The 16,514-nt window shown below is 48.1% G+C and overlaps 1 protein-coding gene across 2 annotated transcripts in view; it reads right to left on the bottom strand.

The window, feature by feature from the left end:
• MNT (MAX network transcriptional repressor) overlaps window positions 1–16,514 on the bottom strand; it is a 61,022-nt gene that overhangs the window by 31,615 nt on the left and 12,893 nt on the right. For both annotated transcript variants that reach the window (XM_083587726.1, XM_083587727.1), the window contains exons 2-4: window positions 9,426–10,008; window positions 7,048–7,089; window positions 5,599–5,710 (exon numbers count right to left, since the gene is read on the bottom strand). In XM_083587726.1, coding sequence (XP_083443852.1) covers window positions 5,599–5,710; window positions 7,048–7,089; window positions 9,426–10,008 — 737 coding nt within the window. The remainder of the gene's footprint in view (window positions 1–5,598; window positions 5,711–7,047; window positions 7,090–9,425; window positions 10,009–16,514) is intronic.

The following is a 16,514-nucleotide window of genomic DNA, read 5'->3' on the forward strand; positions in this document are numbered from 1 at the left end:
ATGATTTTTAACTAAATCAACATTTAACGTCTTAATTCTAGCCTCCCATTAACTTCGCCGCCGATCCTCTCCAATCCTTCCCAGTGTCTCTGCCTCCTCTGGTCACTCCTGGTTCATCCTGCTCACCTAAAGGGGGGTGGGGGCTGCCACGGACCAGCCACGGCACCCATTTTTGTGGACAGCTCCTGCTGCTCCTCGCAGACCTGCCACGGACCACCTGAGTGAATGTTGCAGACCACAGGTTTGGAACCCCTGACTTAGTTGTGCTTTGGGGACAGCTTTTCTTTACAGAATGTGGGATGTCCTCCTAACACCACGTAAAGAGCAACAATGTGCTTTTGGCATTAGGTAGAGATGGTGCAGGTGCGGTGCTAAACAAAAATAAAACTAAGCCTACTGTGCCCAGGCACATTCAAAGCGCTTCTCCAGAAAAGCCAAGCAGTTTGCATGTTTGCACATGAGTGCTCTCTCTTTTTGCATCTTTTATTTTGTATTATTTTGTGCAAGTTCTTCAGTGTTTTGCTAGCTGTAAAAGGGATAAAGGGCAGCAGGTTAGTGAAGTGCTCCCTTTGATTGCTGGGGGAATCTTCCTTGGTGATCTCTTTGGAATTCTGAGGGCCAAACTAGACAATGTGTTAAAGGTATATAGGCATCTAACACATTTTTTAAAACCTTGAAAACAACAGCCATGGAATTGGGAGGAGATGAGTTAGAACTGGGGCACATTGGGCGTGGGGGTAAGCCCTTTCCCTGTGGGTCCTGATCCCAGTGAACCACACAAACACACAAACAAGCTGCTGTTTCCAAGTCTACAACTATGAGCGCCTAGGGATCTCTAAACTGCAACTGGCGTTTCATTAGCCCAAAAATGGAAAACTAGCAAAGTCCCAATTAAGGAAGAATGGCAACTTAAACTGATGAAATATGCGCAGCTTGCGGACCTAACATATAGAATAAGAGAACAAGAAGAACATACATTTAAAGAAAATTGGAAAATGTTTATGAATATATGGGAGGAAATTGTGTATATTTGAAAACGTGGGCAGCATTAAGATAAATTCAACAGTGTAAATAAGTTTTTATGAATGTAATAATGGAATACTGAATGGTTTATTTTATACAGAATATGCCTGGATTTATGTTATGCAAAATGAACCACGGAAAGAGAAGAAGGGAAGTCACTGATATTTTAAGGTTGTTTAAATGAATATTCTAAAATGTAAAACAGAAAATTCAATATAAATTATGGAAAATAAACTGCAACTGGAAACCCTGGAAAAAAAGAGTTCCCAGTCTAAAAGCAGCTCTGCACAAACATGTGTAAGAGCAAAGCGCACATGATCAAGCAAATGTGTGCAAGACGTGCATTCACTCATGCTGACTATATCATGAGAAGGAGGACACACCTTTTCCCCAAGCTCTGATGGGTAGCACATTCCAAAAGTGAGAGAGAAAATATTCCTTGCTATCAGGAGAGACCATCTCCCGCTAAGAGTGCCTGCTGATGACTCACCATTAATCTAACACAGTCATCCGTTTAACAGAAGGATGGTCAGTTAGCAGCCACCGCAATACTGTCACAGACATAAGGGCTAGGAACTTTTGGAGCTCTATGGAAAGCTCAGATTCTCAGAGAGCAGAATTCACCCAGCAGCACCACAGCCTGTGCGCCTGTGATCGGCCTCCATCTGTCTCGAGAGACAATGGAGTGCGCTTCTGGGGGTGAAGTCAAACCACCGGAGAATCACAGCGCCTGCTGTGGCTGCAGAAACCGGTAAAACATTAACTGCTCCCGTGTTGTTTCTGCTGCATTAGCAGCAGCAAAGTGACCTCTCCAGGGTGCAAGCCTGGGCAGTGTGTATGGAGGTCCTGGACTGTCCAGACAACAAGACACCCCTCTCAGACTCGCTGACGTGGTCCAAAGGAACGCAGAGCAGTATGTTTGGCACCAGCTTGGCTGCAGGAATTGCTGGAAGGAGGTGTGCAAGGCGCCATCCAACTGTCTTAGGGACTCCTCTTCAGATTGGTGTAGGGTTTCCTTAGCCTTTTCTTCTCCCCACAAGACAGAAGGTATGGGTTTTTCCTCAGAGTTTGCTCCCGAAGGCTTTCTCACAAATGAGTATCGCCGTAAGGCAGTGGAGGTTTAGGATCAGAGTTTTCCTTCTCCTAGGTGGGCTACCTTTCCAGGTGGATGAGCCCCATCTGCCCCTCACTTCCCTCTAAAGCACATGCAGAAAACTGCTGCCTTTCCCCCTCTCTTTCCAAAGCCCAGTGCCCAGTCAGCAGGAAGAAACCAGTACTGAAGGGGGCCGCCTCTCCCTTCAGCTACAGGGAACGGTAGCTGTCTAGAAGATTTGACTAGCGATTGCTATCTCCGTGACCAACGGATGAACTCCCAAACAAAGCTCTTGCCGTGTGTCCCCCGCCCCCAGTTCCTTGAGGAATACTTGGGGCTCACAACCTAAAATTACGAGGCTGCACATCGCAAGGAATTTGGCTTCATCCCCTGCGATGCGGAAACGAGCCGAAACTGGATGATGGAAAAGCAAAGGGGGTTGGAGGGGGGGGGGATGGAAAATGGCTTTTGCTGCTGCAAGGATTATATTTTGGCTTGCTGAACACGTGGATTACGTCTGCTAGGCATCTGAGGACACCGGCTCTGATTTTCTCTGCTGCTCATCTCTGGCAGAGAGAGAGAGCTTGGTCGCCGTTGGGGGAATAGTAAGATGCTGATTGTCACAGCTGGGAAAGGAGGATGAGATGCAAGCGCAGCAAAGGATGGCACCAACATTTTGGAACCGCCAGTGAGCTGGGGCGGGGAGAGAGACCAAAATATACATTCACAAGGGGATTCACATAGAATAAAAGAGCCCTATGAGGGACTGGCAGTTGCCCAGTGATGGAAATCTACATTCATGGAACGTGCTTGTTTGCACTGCCTGCAGCATCCCAGCCTCTGACGTCAAAACTGTGAGTTCTGCTCCCTAGTGCAACAGGGAGAGGAACAGATTGCATCCTCTGCTTTCTATTGGCATTTATGGACCTCCACTTCCCACCTGGAGTTTCCCCTGGTTATAAGAAGCAGCTGGGTATCAAGCCGGAACGATAATGGTCTGCCTCTACTGCAGTGTGGCCCCCCTTGCTTGACCCCACAATGGGAGAAGAGTCCTGCAGGATCGCAGCAAGAAAAAGACCACCTAGCCCAGCAACCTCTCTTTTGGGTCAACCTTTGGTGAGAGCAGGGATGGGGAACCTGTGGCTGGACTACAACCCCCATAATCCTCTGCCCAAATAGTTGAATGGGAAGCATCTAAAGCATATATCCGTGGTCAAATAATTGCATACCTGTCGTATAAAAATAAAGAATTAAAGGGAGGGGGGAACTGCTGAAAGAAGAACTTAAAGATTTTGGGGCTCAAACAGTCAGGAATCCAACTACTATGATAGATAAGGAAATACAAAAAGGATATTTGAACTAAATAATATACTGTACTGTCCCAGCAAATAAGAATTTATGCTTGCCTGTGTAAGACAGAAATACTGGGAGAGTGGTGAAAGACCAGGAAAAAAAATTGTCCAATCATTTAAAACAAAAGCAGGATAAGGCATTTATCCCAAGTATTAAAGGTGATAAAGGTAAAGTCTATAAAAACTCAAAATATATTAATGACCAAAAATCCTCGGCCATCAGCCATGCTGGCTAGGATGGATAGGATTTGGGGCTCCCAAGAACATCTGGGGGTTCACAAATGTTTGCTGCCACGCTGGGCCAATGGAAGAGATGTCATTCCCATATCTTCCTTTTAGGATACATATCCTTCCTTGCAGGATGCATGCTTGCCAACCACAGATGTTTCTCCACTTGCTAATGCATAAGAACATAAGAAGAGAGCTGCTGGATGAGGCCAATGGCCCGTCCAGTTCTGACAACAGCCAACCGGATGCCTAGAGAAATCCTGCAAGCAACAACAGCACTCTCCTCACCTGTGAGTTTCTAGCAACTGGAATCCAGAAGTATCACTGCCCCGGAAAGTGGAATAAAGCACAGCCTTACCCTCCACAAATGCAACCGCATGGAAACAACGCCCAATTTTTGAAGGAAGGTTCTTATCTCAGCTCCCTGTGCTCCCAGTTAGAAAATGGAGTGTCCAAACCAAAGCAGACAGGAAGAGCCGCCCACCCCCCAAGAAACAGGAAGATGCTGTCAACAGTGCAAAGTTGGCCAGAGAGGCAGGAAACACCTTGCTGGTTCTGCTGTCGCCTCTAGCAGCTTTCCCTGGACAGGTGGCACGGACAGCAGTTTCCAGGACCATGCACAAGCTGCAATGAACTGCTGCAGTAGATGAGCACTGCATATCCTACTCCAAGAAGGAAATGGGCATGTTCCCCGACACCAACAGTGCTGCCTACTGCAGTACAATCCCAATGCTCGGCTTTTTCCATCAAGCATGAGCTGGGACCCTTGTCTGCCCTCTGACTCATTCCTGTAGGACTTCATCAGCTAGACCACAGCAAAGACTCAGCCACCGGCCACCTATCCTCTCCAAACAAACTGCCCCTCGCAAAAAAAACCAACAACACCCCAAACTTTTAGGAGGATTCACCACCAGTTTTTCATCAAACGGAATCTCCCGGTGGGTTTGTCCATGGTTAAATCCAGCTCAATGTATCAGAAAGCAGAACAGCAACCTGGCAATGTTAACAAAAGCATGCATGTCTGGATGTGCATAGATGTGGCAGAATTTAGGCATCGCCCCCAGACGATGGTGAAGAAAGCTTAAACCATCAGCAGCAATGGTTTGAAGCAGGGTTTGCAAACCAATGGTTTGTACCATCTACCGTTTAGCAGTGTCTAAATGGATAAACCATAGTTAAGAGGAATCGCAGAGACGCAGTTTGCACGTTACGGTAAACCACAGTTAATGGCTTGCTGCAAACATGCCAACCTGGGCTGTTTTGCTTCTCCGTTACTGAGTGGGGTGGGGGTAGGGAGGACATAAATCACAGGCCTTGCCTTAGCATTGTGTTCACAACTGGAATTGTGGTTTGTTCCTCACATGTAAGAGCAAGGACAAGCAAAGCAACCCTGCCTCCCCCCCCCCCCCTGGTTTGGCACACCAACAGTAATACAAGTGTAACTGAGGAAAATAACCAGATCAAAAAGCTATGCACCAGCACATAAACCAGCACCAAACTATCACAAAGCAGCAAAAGATGAAGGCGAACAGCAATTTCAGGACAAAATCCAGCACAGAGACTTTGGGGGGGGGGGAAGGAGGAGGGAGGAAGGAATTAAAATATTTCCAAGAACTGAAATGCCCTAAAAGGCCTGGAAGAAAAAGGAGTTCTTCCCCTGATGCCCAAAAGATTCTAACAAAGGCACCATGTGAGCCTCACTGGTGAAAACCATGCACAATCAGGGTGCCACCACAGAGAAGACCCCGTCCTTAATAATCCCCAGCCTCACCTCAATGGGTGGGGAAATGTGGAGAACAGCCTGCAATGGTAATCTGAAGGTTCAGGAAGGGATATAGAAAAAGAACTAGCCATGAATGAAATAAACACACATACATGCACATATCTATTTCAGGCCCCTACCTGGATATATCTCAAGGCACTCCTTAGGACGCTGAGGTTTGAGGTTTTCTTGTCATCGACGTTGGGGATGTTCCGCTTAAGGGTTTCAAAGCATTCTTTCAAATGGGCACGTCTACAGAAACAAATCCCAAAGTCACCCCCTCGGTCACAGCACACTTGGAGCAAGGCGGGAGGGTGCACTGTTACAGCGGATCAAGGAAACCCATTGACACAAGCCTAAGGCAGGCTTTTCCAGCATGGCACCCACCAGACAGATGCTGGAAACCAACCAATTCCAGGGAGGGATTGGCCAAGGGATAGCATGTGTACAGCAACTAAGATTTTTGTACCTGCTCTGGACAGCAGATCTACCCAGTGGCCTGCAGTGCGGTGCAGTGAAACTGCAGTGCCAGAACAGGTATAAAACACCAGGGCTTTTTTTCAGCCAGAACTCAGTTCCAGCACCTCTCAGGTGGGTGCCATTACCATTATAAGAGAACAAGGTGTTCATGGTGAGTTCTGGCACCTCTTTTTCTAGAAAAATGGCACTGCAAAATACCCTCACCCACACAAATTACTTTTGTCTCCATAGGTCTTACCTAGGTAAGATATCCAAAAAAAGTGCATTAGCAAGTGCTTTCTCCTTGAAAACTTGAAAAACATGAGAAGTCAATGTTTAAGGGGCATCTGCCGAGCGAGAAAGCGGCAGTTTCCCACCCTCTGAGAACAAACCATAATCTCCAGTTTTAATAGTTTTTTAAAGGAGCATTTGTAGAGCCTGAGATATGAGGCACTTTTATTTATTTTGGCGAGAAGCTAGCCTGCTCCCAGCTTTCAGTATTTAATTTTGCCTGCCCCCCCCACCGCCAAATTCTGCAGAAACACATGCCCCCACCCCATAATTATGGTTGGGTGTAACGCCCAAACTGACAAGCCAGCAACCAGCACCAGAAAACATGGTTCAAAGTTGGTTTGCAAACCATGGTCTGTCCCGGGATGTGACACGATTAAATCATGGCTGGAAATCATACAGCAAACTAGAATTGCAGAAAGCCACTCTTAATAAATCATATTGTGTGCTCATGACGGTTTGGTGTAGCATTGCTACTGACAAACCAGCTACAACCTGGAATGCTGAGCAGGCGGAATAGCCAAAGCAACACTAGGCAGCTTTGGTACCCTGTTTTGTCTGCTGCCCATCTGGAAAAAACAAACCATTGTTTGGGTTCTGAACTATGGTTAGTGAAACCAGTGGTTTGGCACAGTTTCTGAACTGATTTCCTCCCCTTTTTAAAAATCAGAGAATCTCGCCTACCATAACTGACCTCCCTGGGAAACCTCTGTGTGCCCTGGAAGAACAGCTGGAATGCCCCCACCCTGGTCTAACCTCCAGCCGACCCAAACAGTCCACTGGTTACGTGCAAAACCGGTTATCATTTTGCATTCTTTTTTTTAAAAAAAGCTACATACCTGTTTTTCTCCAATTTATTATGGACTTCCCTGGTGCCAACCCTAAAGTCCAAAAGAAGAAGAAAAAAATATATATAAAAATTCACCATCAGCACCAGGTTTCAGAAGAGCTCTGCACTTAAACCTAAAAGTTTCCAAATGGAGGTTTTTTTTTGGGGGGGGGGTGTAAGAGAGCCAGCTGTTGCAAAGGCTTTGCAGATCAATTTAGGCATGCTGCCTTGCTATTAGGGGCTGGAACAAAGCCAGAACATATAGACATGGAAGGAATTCTTTGGAATAAGGATAAAACACACAGTCTCTCTCTCTCTTTTTCTCTCTCACATGCCATCTCTCTCGCACAAAAACCATTTTACACATTCTTATGTGTAACAAGCTAATGTGCTTCACTCAAATTATTGCTTCTGATCCTTGAACCCAGGGTCCTTTGGAGTAGAAAACACCCTCCCCAGTCCCACAACCCATGTTTTCACAGGCACACAAGGCTTGCGTGGCACCCCGATTGTCACATCCCCTGTTGTCGTGGCAACAAATGCATCTGTTTGCAGTCAACCTGCTAAGGGAAACACATGCTGCTTAACAAATCTCCACGCTGAACCCGAAGGGCTGGGCTTTGTCTGCAGCACAGAAAAGTAGCAACACGACCCACTCGCTGCACAATTTTGGGTCATTTTTATGGGGGGCGGGCATGAAGAGAAGTTCCCTAATGCAACAGTTTGCATTCAGATGAACGAAGCAAACAGCATCGTCTCGCGCTGTAGGTGATACAGTCTTCAATTGAATGGCTTGGTCTTCTTCTATTTTACAGATACTGGATGTACCCAATATTCCTCCTCCTCAGAAAAGAAATTGCTGGGACCCAACTAACTTAAATCCACCCCTTTCAATGGATCTGCCCTCACAATCCATTTAAAGCACAAGGAAGCCACTTTAAACAGGCATGGCTTGCCCCAAGGAATCCTAGGAAATGTAGTTTGCTAAGGGTGCAGTGGGTCGTGAGGAGGCTCCTATCCACTTCACAGAGCTGCAATTCCCAGAGTAGTTTAACATGCCATCCCTCTTTCCATTGGCCTGCAGAAAAGTGTATTCGGCTCCTCCAAGCGTTCTACTGGAGGTATTACCCCAGGAACGTAAGAAGAGCCTAGTTGCATCAAGCTGATGGCCCAGGTATCCCAGCATCCTGTTCTCACGGTGGCCAATTAGGGGAAGCCGACATGCACAACAGCGCTGTCCCTTCCTGTGGTTTCCTGCATTCAGAAGCATGTTGCCTCCAACGGCAGAGGCGGAACACTGCCATCATAGTTGGTAGTTGCTTCTTGGCAACTGGTCCACCTTTCCCGATTTCCACTGGGGATGTGTAAACTTGAACCTGGGAGCGACTGAATGCAAAGCATGCGGTCTACCACACACAAACGCTTGCCTTTGGTCAAGCCAAACCACTGGTCCACCCGCTTCACTGGCTATCTATGCCCACCTGCAGCAGATCTACAGGGTCTCAAATAGCATTCCTTCTTATTTATTTAAATAATTAACCAAGCGAAAGAAAAACCTCACAGCACGAAAACCAGAAGAACGGCCCTCAGAAGGACCAGGGAAGAATTATTATTATTATTATTATTATTATTATTATTATTATTATTACCATATTTTTTGCTCTATAAGATGCACCCAACCATAATAAGACACACCTAGTTTTAGAGGAGAACAAGAAAAAAAATATTCTCTCCCTCTCTGCGCAGCGACGCAGCAGGAGAAACAGAGCCCCTTCCATTTCTCCTTCCGCTTCGCTGAAGGGGCGCTGCGCAGAGGGAAAGCTGCGCAGCGCCTCTCCAGCGAAGCGAAGCCAGGAGAGAAAGAGGGATCAGTGCGCACCAATCCCTCTTCTTCTCCTGGCTTCAGCGAAAGCAACGTGAAGCCTGCGGAGCGGAGCGGAGCGGGACCTCCCGCTGCGCTCCGGAGGCTTCGGGTTGCTTTCGCTGAAGCCACGGAGCCTGCATTCGCTCCATAAGACGCACACACATTTCCCCTTACTTTTTAGGAGGGGAAGAGTGCATCTTTTAGAGCGAAAAATACGGTATTTTGAAGTCTTTGCCTGATGCTGAAATGACATCAAGATGCAACTTGAGGCAAGCTGCACAGATGAGAGCCTTTTTGAGCCAAGCTCCCCTCATTCCCCCTACTTCAGGTTTGGAGCCGTTGCAAACGGCCCAGTGGGTTTTTGTTAATTTTATTTTTTATATTTTTATATTTTATTTTTGTGGTGGGTGGGAATGTTCCACGCAAAACAATGCAAGATCCCGGGCATTGCAGAGGGTTGGACGTAATGGTTCCTGAGTGGGTCCCCTTTCCACCAGAGATGCACCCAGCGACCCCACACTCACCCTCCGGGCCTTTTCTTCTGCTCGTTGGGCTTGACGTCCTCCGACGAGGGAGCCAGCTTGACGCCGAGGGGCTGGTGGTGGGGCTGGTGGGGCTGCAGAGGGGGAGGCTGGGGCTGGATCGGCTGCTGGACCATGTGGTGCTGCGAGATGGCCAGCACCGGCGTGGCATAGTGAGGCAGCTGCTGCTGCTGCTGCTTCGGGCTGCTGCAAGGGGGCGTGGGGGCCTTGATGTCGGGAAGAAGCGAGGGGCCGGTCTTCTGGATGACGGGGGCCGCCAGGGGGGGCTCCTTGCCCAGGCTGGGAGCGCTCACAAGCGGCTGGTGGCGGTGGATGAGGGGCGGGGACAAGGCGTTGTGCGCCGCCGGAGGGGCGGGGCTTGTGACCACGGGGATGGGGATGACGGAGATGGGGGCCGCCAGCGGCGGGGGAGGGGGCGGAGGCGGGGCGGGCGGAGACAAGGGCACGGCCGCCATTTCGAGGCGGGGCTCCTCGGGGCGAGCGACATGGTTAACCCTAGGCACGCTGGCCTTCTTCTGCTCCTGTTCGCGCTCCAAGCGTAGCTTTTCGTGCTTCTCGTTCTCCTCTGTTCGGGAAGGGAAAGGGGGGGGGGAGAGAGAAAGAACCACAGTCATTATCGGCAGACATTTATTCCTGCAGAGCAAGGGTCTCCGTGTTATGATACTGTATTTTTCCGTGTATAAGACGCCCCTTCTTTTTTTGGGACTCCAAATTGAGAAAATGGGGGGGGGGAATTGTATCCAGGATGACCCCAATTTTTAAGATTAATTATTCAAGAAAATAACCTATTCTTATACATGGAAAAATACGGTATATGCACTAATCGCCAAATGGCACCTTAAAGCCTAGGCTGTGGTCGCCACAACCAAATGTCTAGGCGCCTCTCCCCCCACCCCCACTGGGATTTGTTGTTATTGCGTTTCATTTCTATACCGCTTTACATTGTGAAAGAAAAAGAAAAATCTCAAAGTGGTTTACAGCAAATTTATAAAAAAATCCAGACTCAAACCAAGCCAAGCTTCAAGGAAAATACTTCACATCTTTCTCTAATGCATATTTTGCTTTCACTAGTTGTTTATTTATTTACCTACTTAATTTACATAGCTGCCCCATAGAAATGGGACTCTAGGAAGCCAGTGTGGTGCAGTGGTTAGAGCAGAGCTTTCCAAACTGCACGTTGGCTGCAGTGTGTCTCGGGAAACACTCCTTCTGGGGCTGGAAAGGGGTTAGTTTAACCTCCAGTTTGCTAGTTAAACTGAACGACTGTGTCATGAAACGATGCAGGTCTAAAAAAGGTGTCAGCGGCGTGAAAAGTTTTGAAAGCTCTGGGTTAGAGTGTCAGACTGGGACCCGGGAGGTCCGAGTTCGAATCCCCACTCCCATCATGACGCTTGCCGTCAGTCACAGCCTCTTAACCTACCTCACAAGGCCGTTGTAGGGGTTATAACTGAGAAGGGAGATGAATCATGTACTCCTTGGGGGGGGGAGTTAAACGCAGTCAATAAGCTCTTCTGCTTACTGGCTCAAGAAAGCTGGAGAGGCCAGCCAGATGGAGATGTAAGCCGCCAACTTGGTACCCAGAGATCTCCACGGGGTCACCTTTGGACCCACGCTCTCCTGGCTAATTAATAATAATAATAATAATAATAATAATAATAATAATAAAATTTATTTATACCCCGCCCTCCCCGAGGGGGCAGTATTTTTTACAGAGTAACACACACAAGTGAGGGGAGGACCCATAGGTCACAGACCGCAAAGAGCTTACACTTATAAAACAACTCAGAGCTGCCTCACCCTGAAGAAAAACAAATGCAATAAACTTGACTAAGGGTAGGAGTCAAATGTTGCGGCCAGAGGCAGACAGCGGCTGCTCTTTTCCTCTCCTAAAGGCATCTTTCCTGCCCATTATTTCGACTTTATTGGTATACCCAGCTCCTCAAATCTTTATGACGACGCTCCGATACTTTATTTATTTGCCTATTTACAGCGTTTGTAGCCTGCTCTTCAATTTCTTTTAAATCCCAGAGTGGCCACCAGAGCAATAAAGATTTAAAGGGGGGGTGAAGATACTATAATATACACAAATGATTAAAACAGCCCCAATAAACAACAAATTAACAACTCCAACATAAGTCGAAGAAGCAAAACCATAAGAATGAAACTTATCCACCCCCGCCCCATTTAACCAAGTTTTTAAAAAACACACTCAAGATTCAAACTGATTAAGCAACCAATGGTCTTGGAAATAGTTTCCACACCATTTCTCACCTTTGGCAGCCTAATAATAATAATAGCAACAACAACAATAGCAAGAAAAAATGAAGAATGTTATTATTTATATGCCCATCTGACTGGGCTGTCCCAGCCACTCTGAGAGGCTTTTTAGTAAAATATGCATCAACTTCAAGCATCTAGTGCTCATTATTAAATCTGTATTCCCGCCCCCTTTACACCCATTTCTGGTTCCGCCCATTCTAACCAACCCGACATCTGCTGCAATTGGCCCTCTGGCCTTCCTTCTTCCACACGACTCCGCCCCCCGCCTATCCGGTCCAGCCAATCACATTTCTGTCTCTACATAAGAAATAGCAATACCTTACACCAGGTATAAGGAACAAATGTGGCCCTCCAAGCTCCTGTCCGTGGCCCCCGAGGCTCTCCCCAGCCCACAACCCTTTTCCAGACGCACCCTCTCCCGGGCCTGCTTTGACCCCTTAGGTGGAGTGTATAGATAGGGATACATGACATGTGCTAAGAAAACGGCCTATTCAAGGAAGGTAAAATGTGCATTCCATGCTCCACCCTCAGCCATGTGGCCTCCAAGAGGCTGCCCAGAAGTGAATGTGGCCCTCAGGCTGGAAAACCACCCAGACACCATCTGCATAACTCCCCACATCGCCCTGGCTCCCCCCCCATCCCTCTGAGGAGAGAAATCATTCCCCTTTTCTCGAACAATACTGAGCTAGATGGACCAATAGTCTGACTCAATTATCCCAGAGCAGCAAGAGCACTCTGCATAAGCTCAGAGGTATTCATTGCGACTCCTTTAGACCTGAGGCCTGATGGGCATCAGCCAAACTCTGCCTCACAGCCATTTCGTTTCTTTCTTTTTTGTTCTCCTGACAGGGAAAACAGACCAGTGAAACCAGTTCACCTTGCTGCCACGGAATCCAGTTCAGCCTGGTGGCTTTCTCGGCAGCCTCCACTGGCCTGCCATGTGTTTTGACAATGCACTGCTTGAACTCGATAAATGAGATATGGGTGTCCTCGCTAGGGCTGGGCAATGTCGGGGTTTCAACATCGCGGTTTGGCGATATACCACAGATGCTGAAAAAAGCGGTGTTGGCCCCAGTCAGCACAATGCCTGGGCAAACTGCCACAGCTCTCATCATAGGAGATGAGGCACTTTTACCCCAGCGCCTCAGGGGCTGTGGCCAAAACAGCTGACCCCAGCCTGCTGCTCAGCCGGGGCGGGGGGCAGAAAGGCTCCTGCCCCCAGCAGAGCCAGCCCCGAGTCCCCTGCCAATATATCGCCTAGGCCTCGGCCTCACCTTGCCAAATAAAACCATACATTTGAAGAGATTTATAACCCCACCTTTCCCATCTCTGCGCACCCACGAGACAGCTTTAAACAATATAAAGCAGTACAATTAAATACTTAACAGCTAAAGCATAAAAACGCAAACAGCAGTTAAAAAATACACACCAAAAGCAGACAGAAGACAAGGGCAGGGGGTTATCGGCTGTCCCCAAAAACCCTCTTATTTAAGAGTCTTAGGCCCCATCTGCATTATACATTTGAAGCAGTATTATACCAGTTTAAGCAGTTAACGAAGAAGCCTGGGAACTGTAGTTTGTAAAGGGCGCTGAGAGTTGTTAGGGGACCCAGTTAATCCCTCAAGAGAGCTACAATTCCCAGAGATCCCTTGGCAGAGGGGCTGTTAAAAACCACTTGGGGAATTGTAGCTCTGTGAGGAGAACAGGGTGACTTCCTAACTCCTCTCAGCACCCTTAATAAACTACAGTTCCCAGGATTATGATTTTTTGAGGGGGAGCCATGATAAGAAGCCGCTATAAAGTGCAGATGGCATGGTATGTAAACACAAACATTCAAAATGGCTAGACCCACCCAACCACCCTGCTCTTCCTTCTGCGGCCAATTCTTATTGTTGGGTGATTTTATGGTGGACAAGAACCAAGCAGTGCAGGATCAACCCCATTTCGAAGCAAGATGCCTCCAGGAAGCCAGAGAGAGAGGCTTATGGGGGGGACAGTTAATGCCCCCACCCCAAGCTCAAGGTTTTCAATGCCTTTGCACAGAGGACGGCCATCGTCTCCCTTCGCCGGCCCCAGGAATATTTACGCAGCAGCTAAAAAACCAAAACCACACACACCACCTAGGAGAAAACAGGCCAGAGTTCTGGAGCAGGTGAGCCGAGAGAATTACTCAACCGCAAGAGGCTGCGGAAAAAGCTCCCTCTCCCTCGAAAACACCGGGAAGGGGGGGGACCAGCCCCCAAGCACGTGTCTGCCTGCTGTGCACTTTAGAAGACAACACGGCAGGTCAGCTGGGCGGCAGCCAAGCGGCAGAGAGAACCTCCCTCGCCCATGACGCACCACGTCACCACCGAGAACGGCCAAAAGACCTCATGATGAAGTCGCATGCAGCATCTGCAGTACGGGATGCCAGCTTCTGGGGCAGGGAGAGAGAGAAAAGGGGGGCGGATTCCAGCGGCTGAACTCTTAAGTCGCTTGCGCCGTTTGCAGGATCATGCAACTGCATCGGCGAATCAGGAAGCACACAGCAAAGCTGACCCAAAGCTCGGATTCTGCATTGTTGCACGCTTTGCTCACGGTAGTTATGCAAGCCTCATGTGCCTGGTTTGTTCCGTATCTGAGACAGATCCAAGGAGCCCTGAACTGGGTGTTGTAGGCAAGCACCATCCCCTTCACACACATACACAGATGCGAATCCTGCTCCAACAGAAGTCTCTGACATATAAAATTATCCAGACCTTCCTCTGTCGCCTTAAGGACTAGGAGCGTCAACCCTCAGGGTAGGAGGTGGGACTGGTGGAAGGGTTCTTTGAAGCTAGGCAAAATTCCCAGAAATCTTGAAATCCTCAGTTAATCTCTACAACGACCCTGTGAGGTAGGTTAAGAGGCTGGGACTGACTCCAAGCTTCATGGCTGACTGGGGATTCGAACCCCGATCTCCCAGCTCCTAGTCTGACACTCTAACCACTACACCCCTCTGGCTTCCTAGAGTACTTCTGGCACAGGGCAGCTCTATAAATTAAGTAGGTAAATAAATATGGGGGAAAGCAAAATGCCACTTAGAGAAGGCTCTGAAATACTTCCCTTGAGGCTTGAATTTGTTTTATCCTGGATTGTTTTGTTTGATGTTTTAAAGCGTTGCAAAGCACTTTGACATTGTTTTCTTGAAAATATAAAGTGGCATAAAAATTAAATGAAGAATAATAATAAATCTTATGGGGTGGGGGGAATGGCACCTTGACATTCCATTGTGGTGACCGTCACCTCGGTTTAAGGTGCCACTTGGCGATTAGCTTATACAGTACAGTGGTATCTTGGGTTCTGGAGGTCCTTTCTTAACCTGAGGTACCACTTTAGCTAATGGGGCCTCCTGCTGCCACTGCCCCGCGATTTCTGTTCTCATCCTGAGGTAACGTTCTTAACCCGAGGTACTATTTCTGGGTTAGCGGAGTCTGTAACCTGAAGCGTCTGTAACCCGAGGTACCACTGTATATCTGAGTTTCTAACACTTCATATTGGTAGTGAGTGACAACTTTAACCAGCCCAAGAATGAAACAAGGGCTGTATGCATACCATACATTTAAAGCACACCATCCACCCGCCAGAAAAGAATTGTGGGAACTGTAGTTTACCGCAGCACCCTTAAGAAACTATAATTCCCGTGATTATTATTTTTTTGAGGGGGTGCTTTAAAAGTATGATGTGTATGCAGCTCAGGTCACAGTGGGGGGTTCCCTTCCTCGAGGAAACAGAGGAGCCACACAGAAGGAAAGTTTTTGGAGGTTGACCACTGCGATACGTCTTCTACCTGTAGCTCTAGGGATCTCTCTTAGCCGCAGGAGTGACTCACGCCTGCCCAGCTGGGTGGGGAGTTCAGGTAGGCGTCACCTGACCTAGATGGAGGCTCGTACCCACTGAGTCAGCTCCTATCCCAAAACATTCTTCCCACTTCCTGTTACATAAACATACCCAAAGAGTTACGCCAAGACATCACAAAGTCACATTCCGTGGCCGGCTCAACAGGTGGCTACCACGGGTCAACCTACGGGCAATGGTGCTACTTATGAGGAAGAAGTCTAGGGGTCCCCTCGACAGAACTGAGCATGGGAGCCCCGCAATGCAGCCAGGCTGCCTTAGCACATGCAGAAGTGAGGGAAGAAACGGAAACCTGTAAAAGACAGAATCACCCTCTCACCTGGTCAGAACATATGAGGCCAAAGCAGTGCTAGCAACTCAGATACATAATCCAATTGCTAGTCTCAGGCTAGAAAAATAAATAAAAACTCCAGTATACAGATGCACATGCTCTTAAAATTAGAAAAGCAAGACGACCCAGAGGCTAGCGCTTGGGATATGGAGCTGGTTTCAGCACCCTCTTCAGCTGCAGGTTTCACAGCCTTGTGCATCAGTCTTCCAAATCCCCTTTCTGCCAAATGGGTATGCTGGTCAGTATTGCTTATCCACAATGCAAGGATGAATCCCAAGGGAGGCTATAAAACATTGCTGTGAGGCACCCCCTTAGTATCCCTGAAGGCCTAAGCTAGGCATCCCTGCCAGATGTCTAAAACTACCTGTCATCATTGCCAAGGAGAAATATTTCCTAAAGTGCTATTTGCATTTTCCCAGAAATCAGTCCTCCTGCAGCAGGGATGGGGAGCCTGTGGCCCTCCAGGTGTTGCTAGACTACACCTCCCATAACCACACGTCAGCATGGCCAATGGCCAGGGATGATGGGAGTTGTAGTTCAGCAACAACCTGGAGAGCACCATCCTGTCTCCCCGGGCCTAGGGG

Source organism: Podarcis filfolensis (assembly GCF_964270895.1).
Source record: "Podarcis filfolensis genome assembly, chromosome: 15".
Classification (NCBI taxonomy): domain Eukaryota; kingdom Metazoa; phylum Chordata; class Lepidosauria; order Squamata; family Lacertidae; genus Podarcis; species Podarcis filfolensis.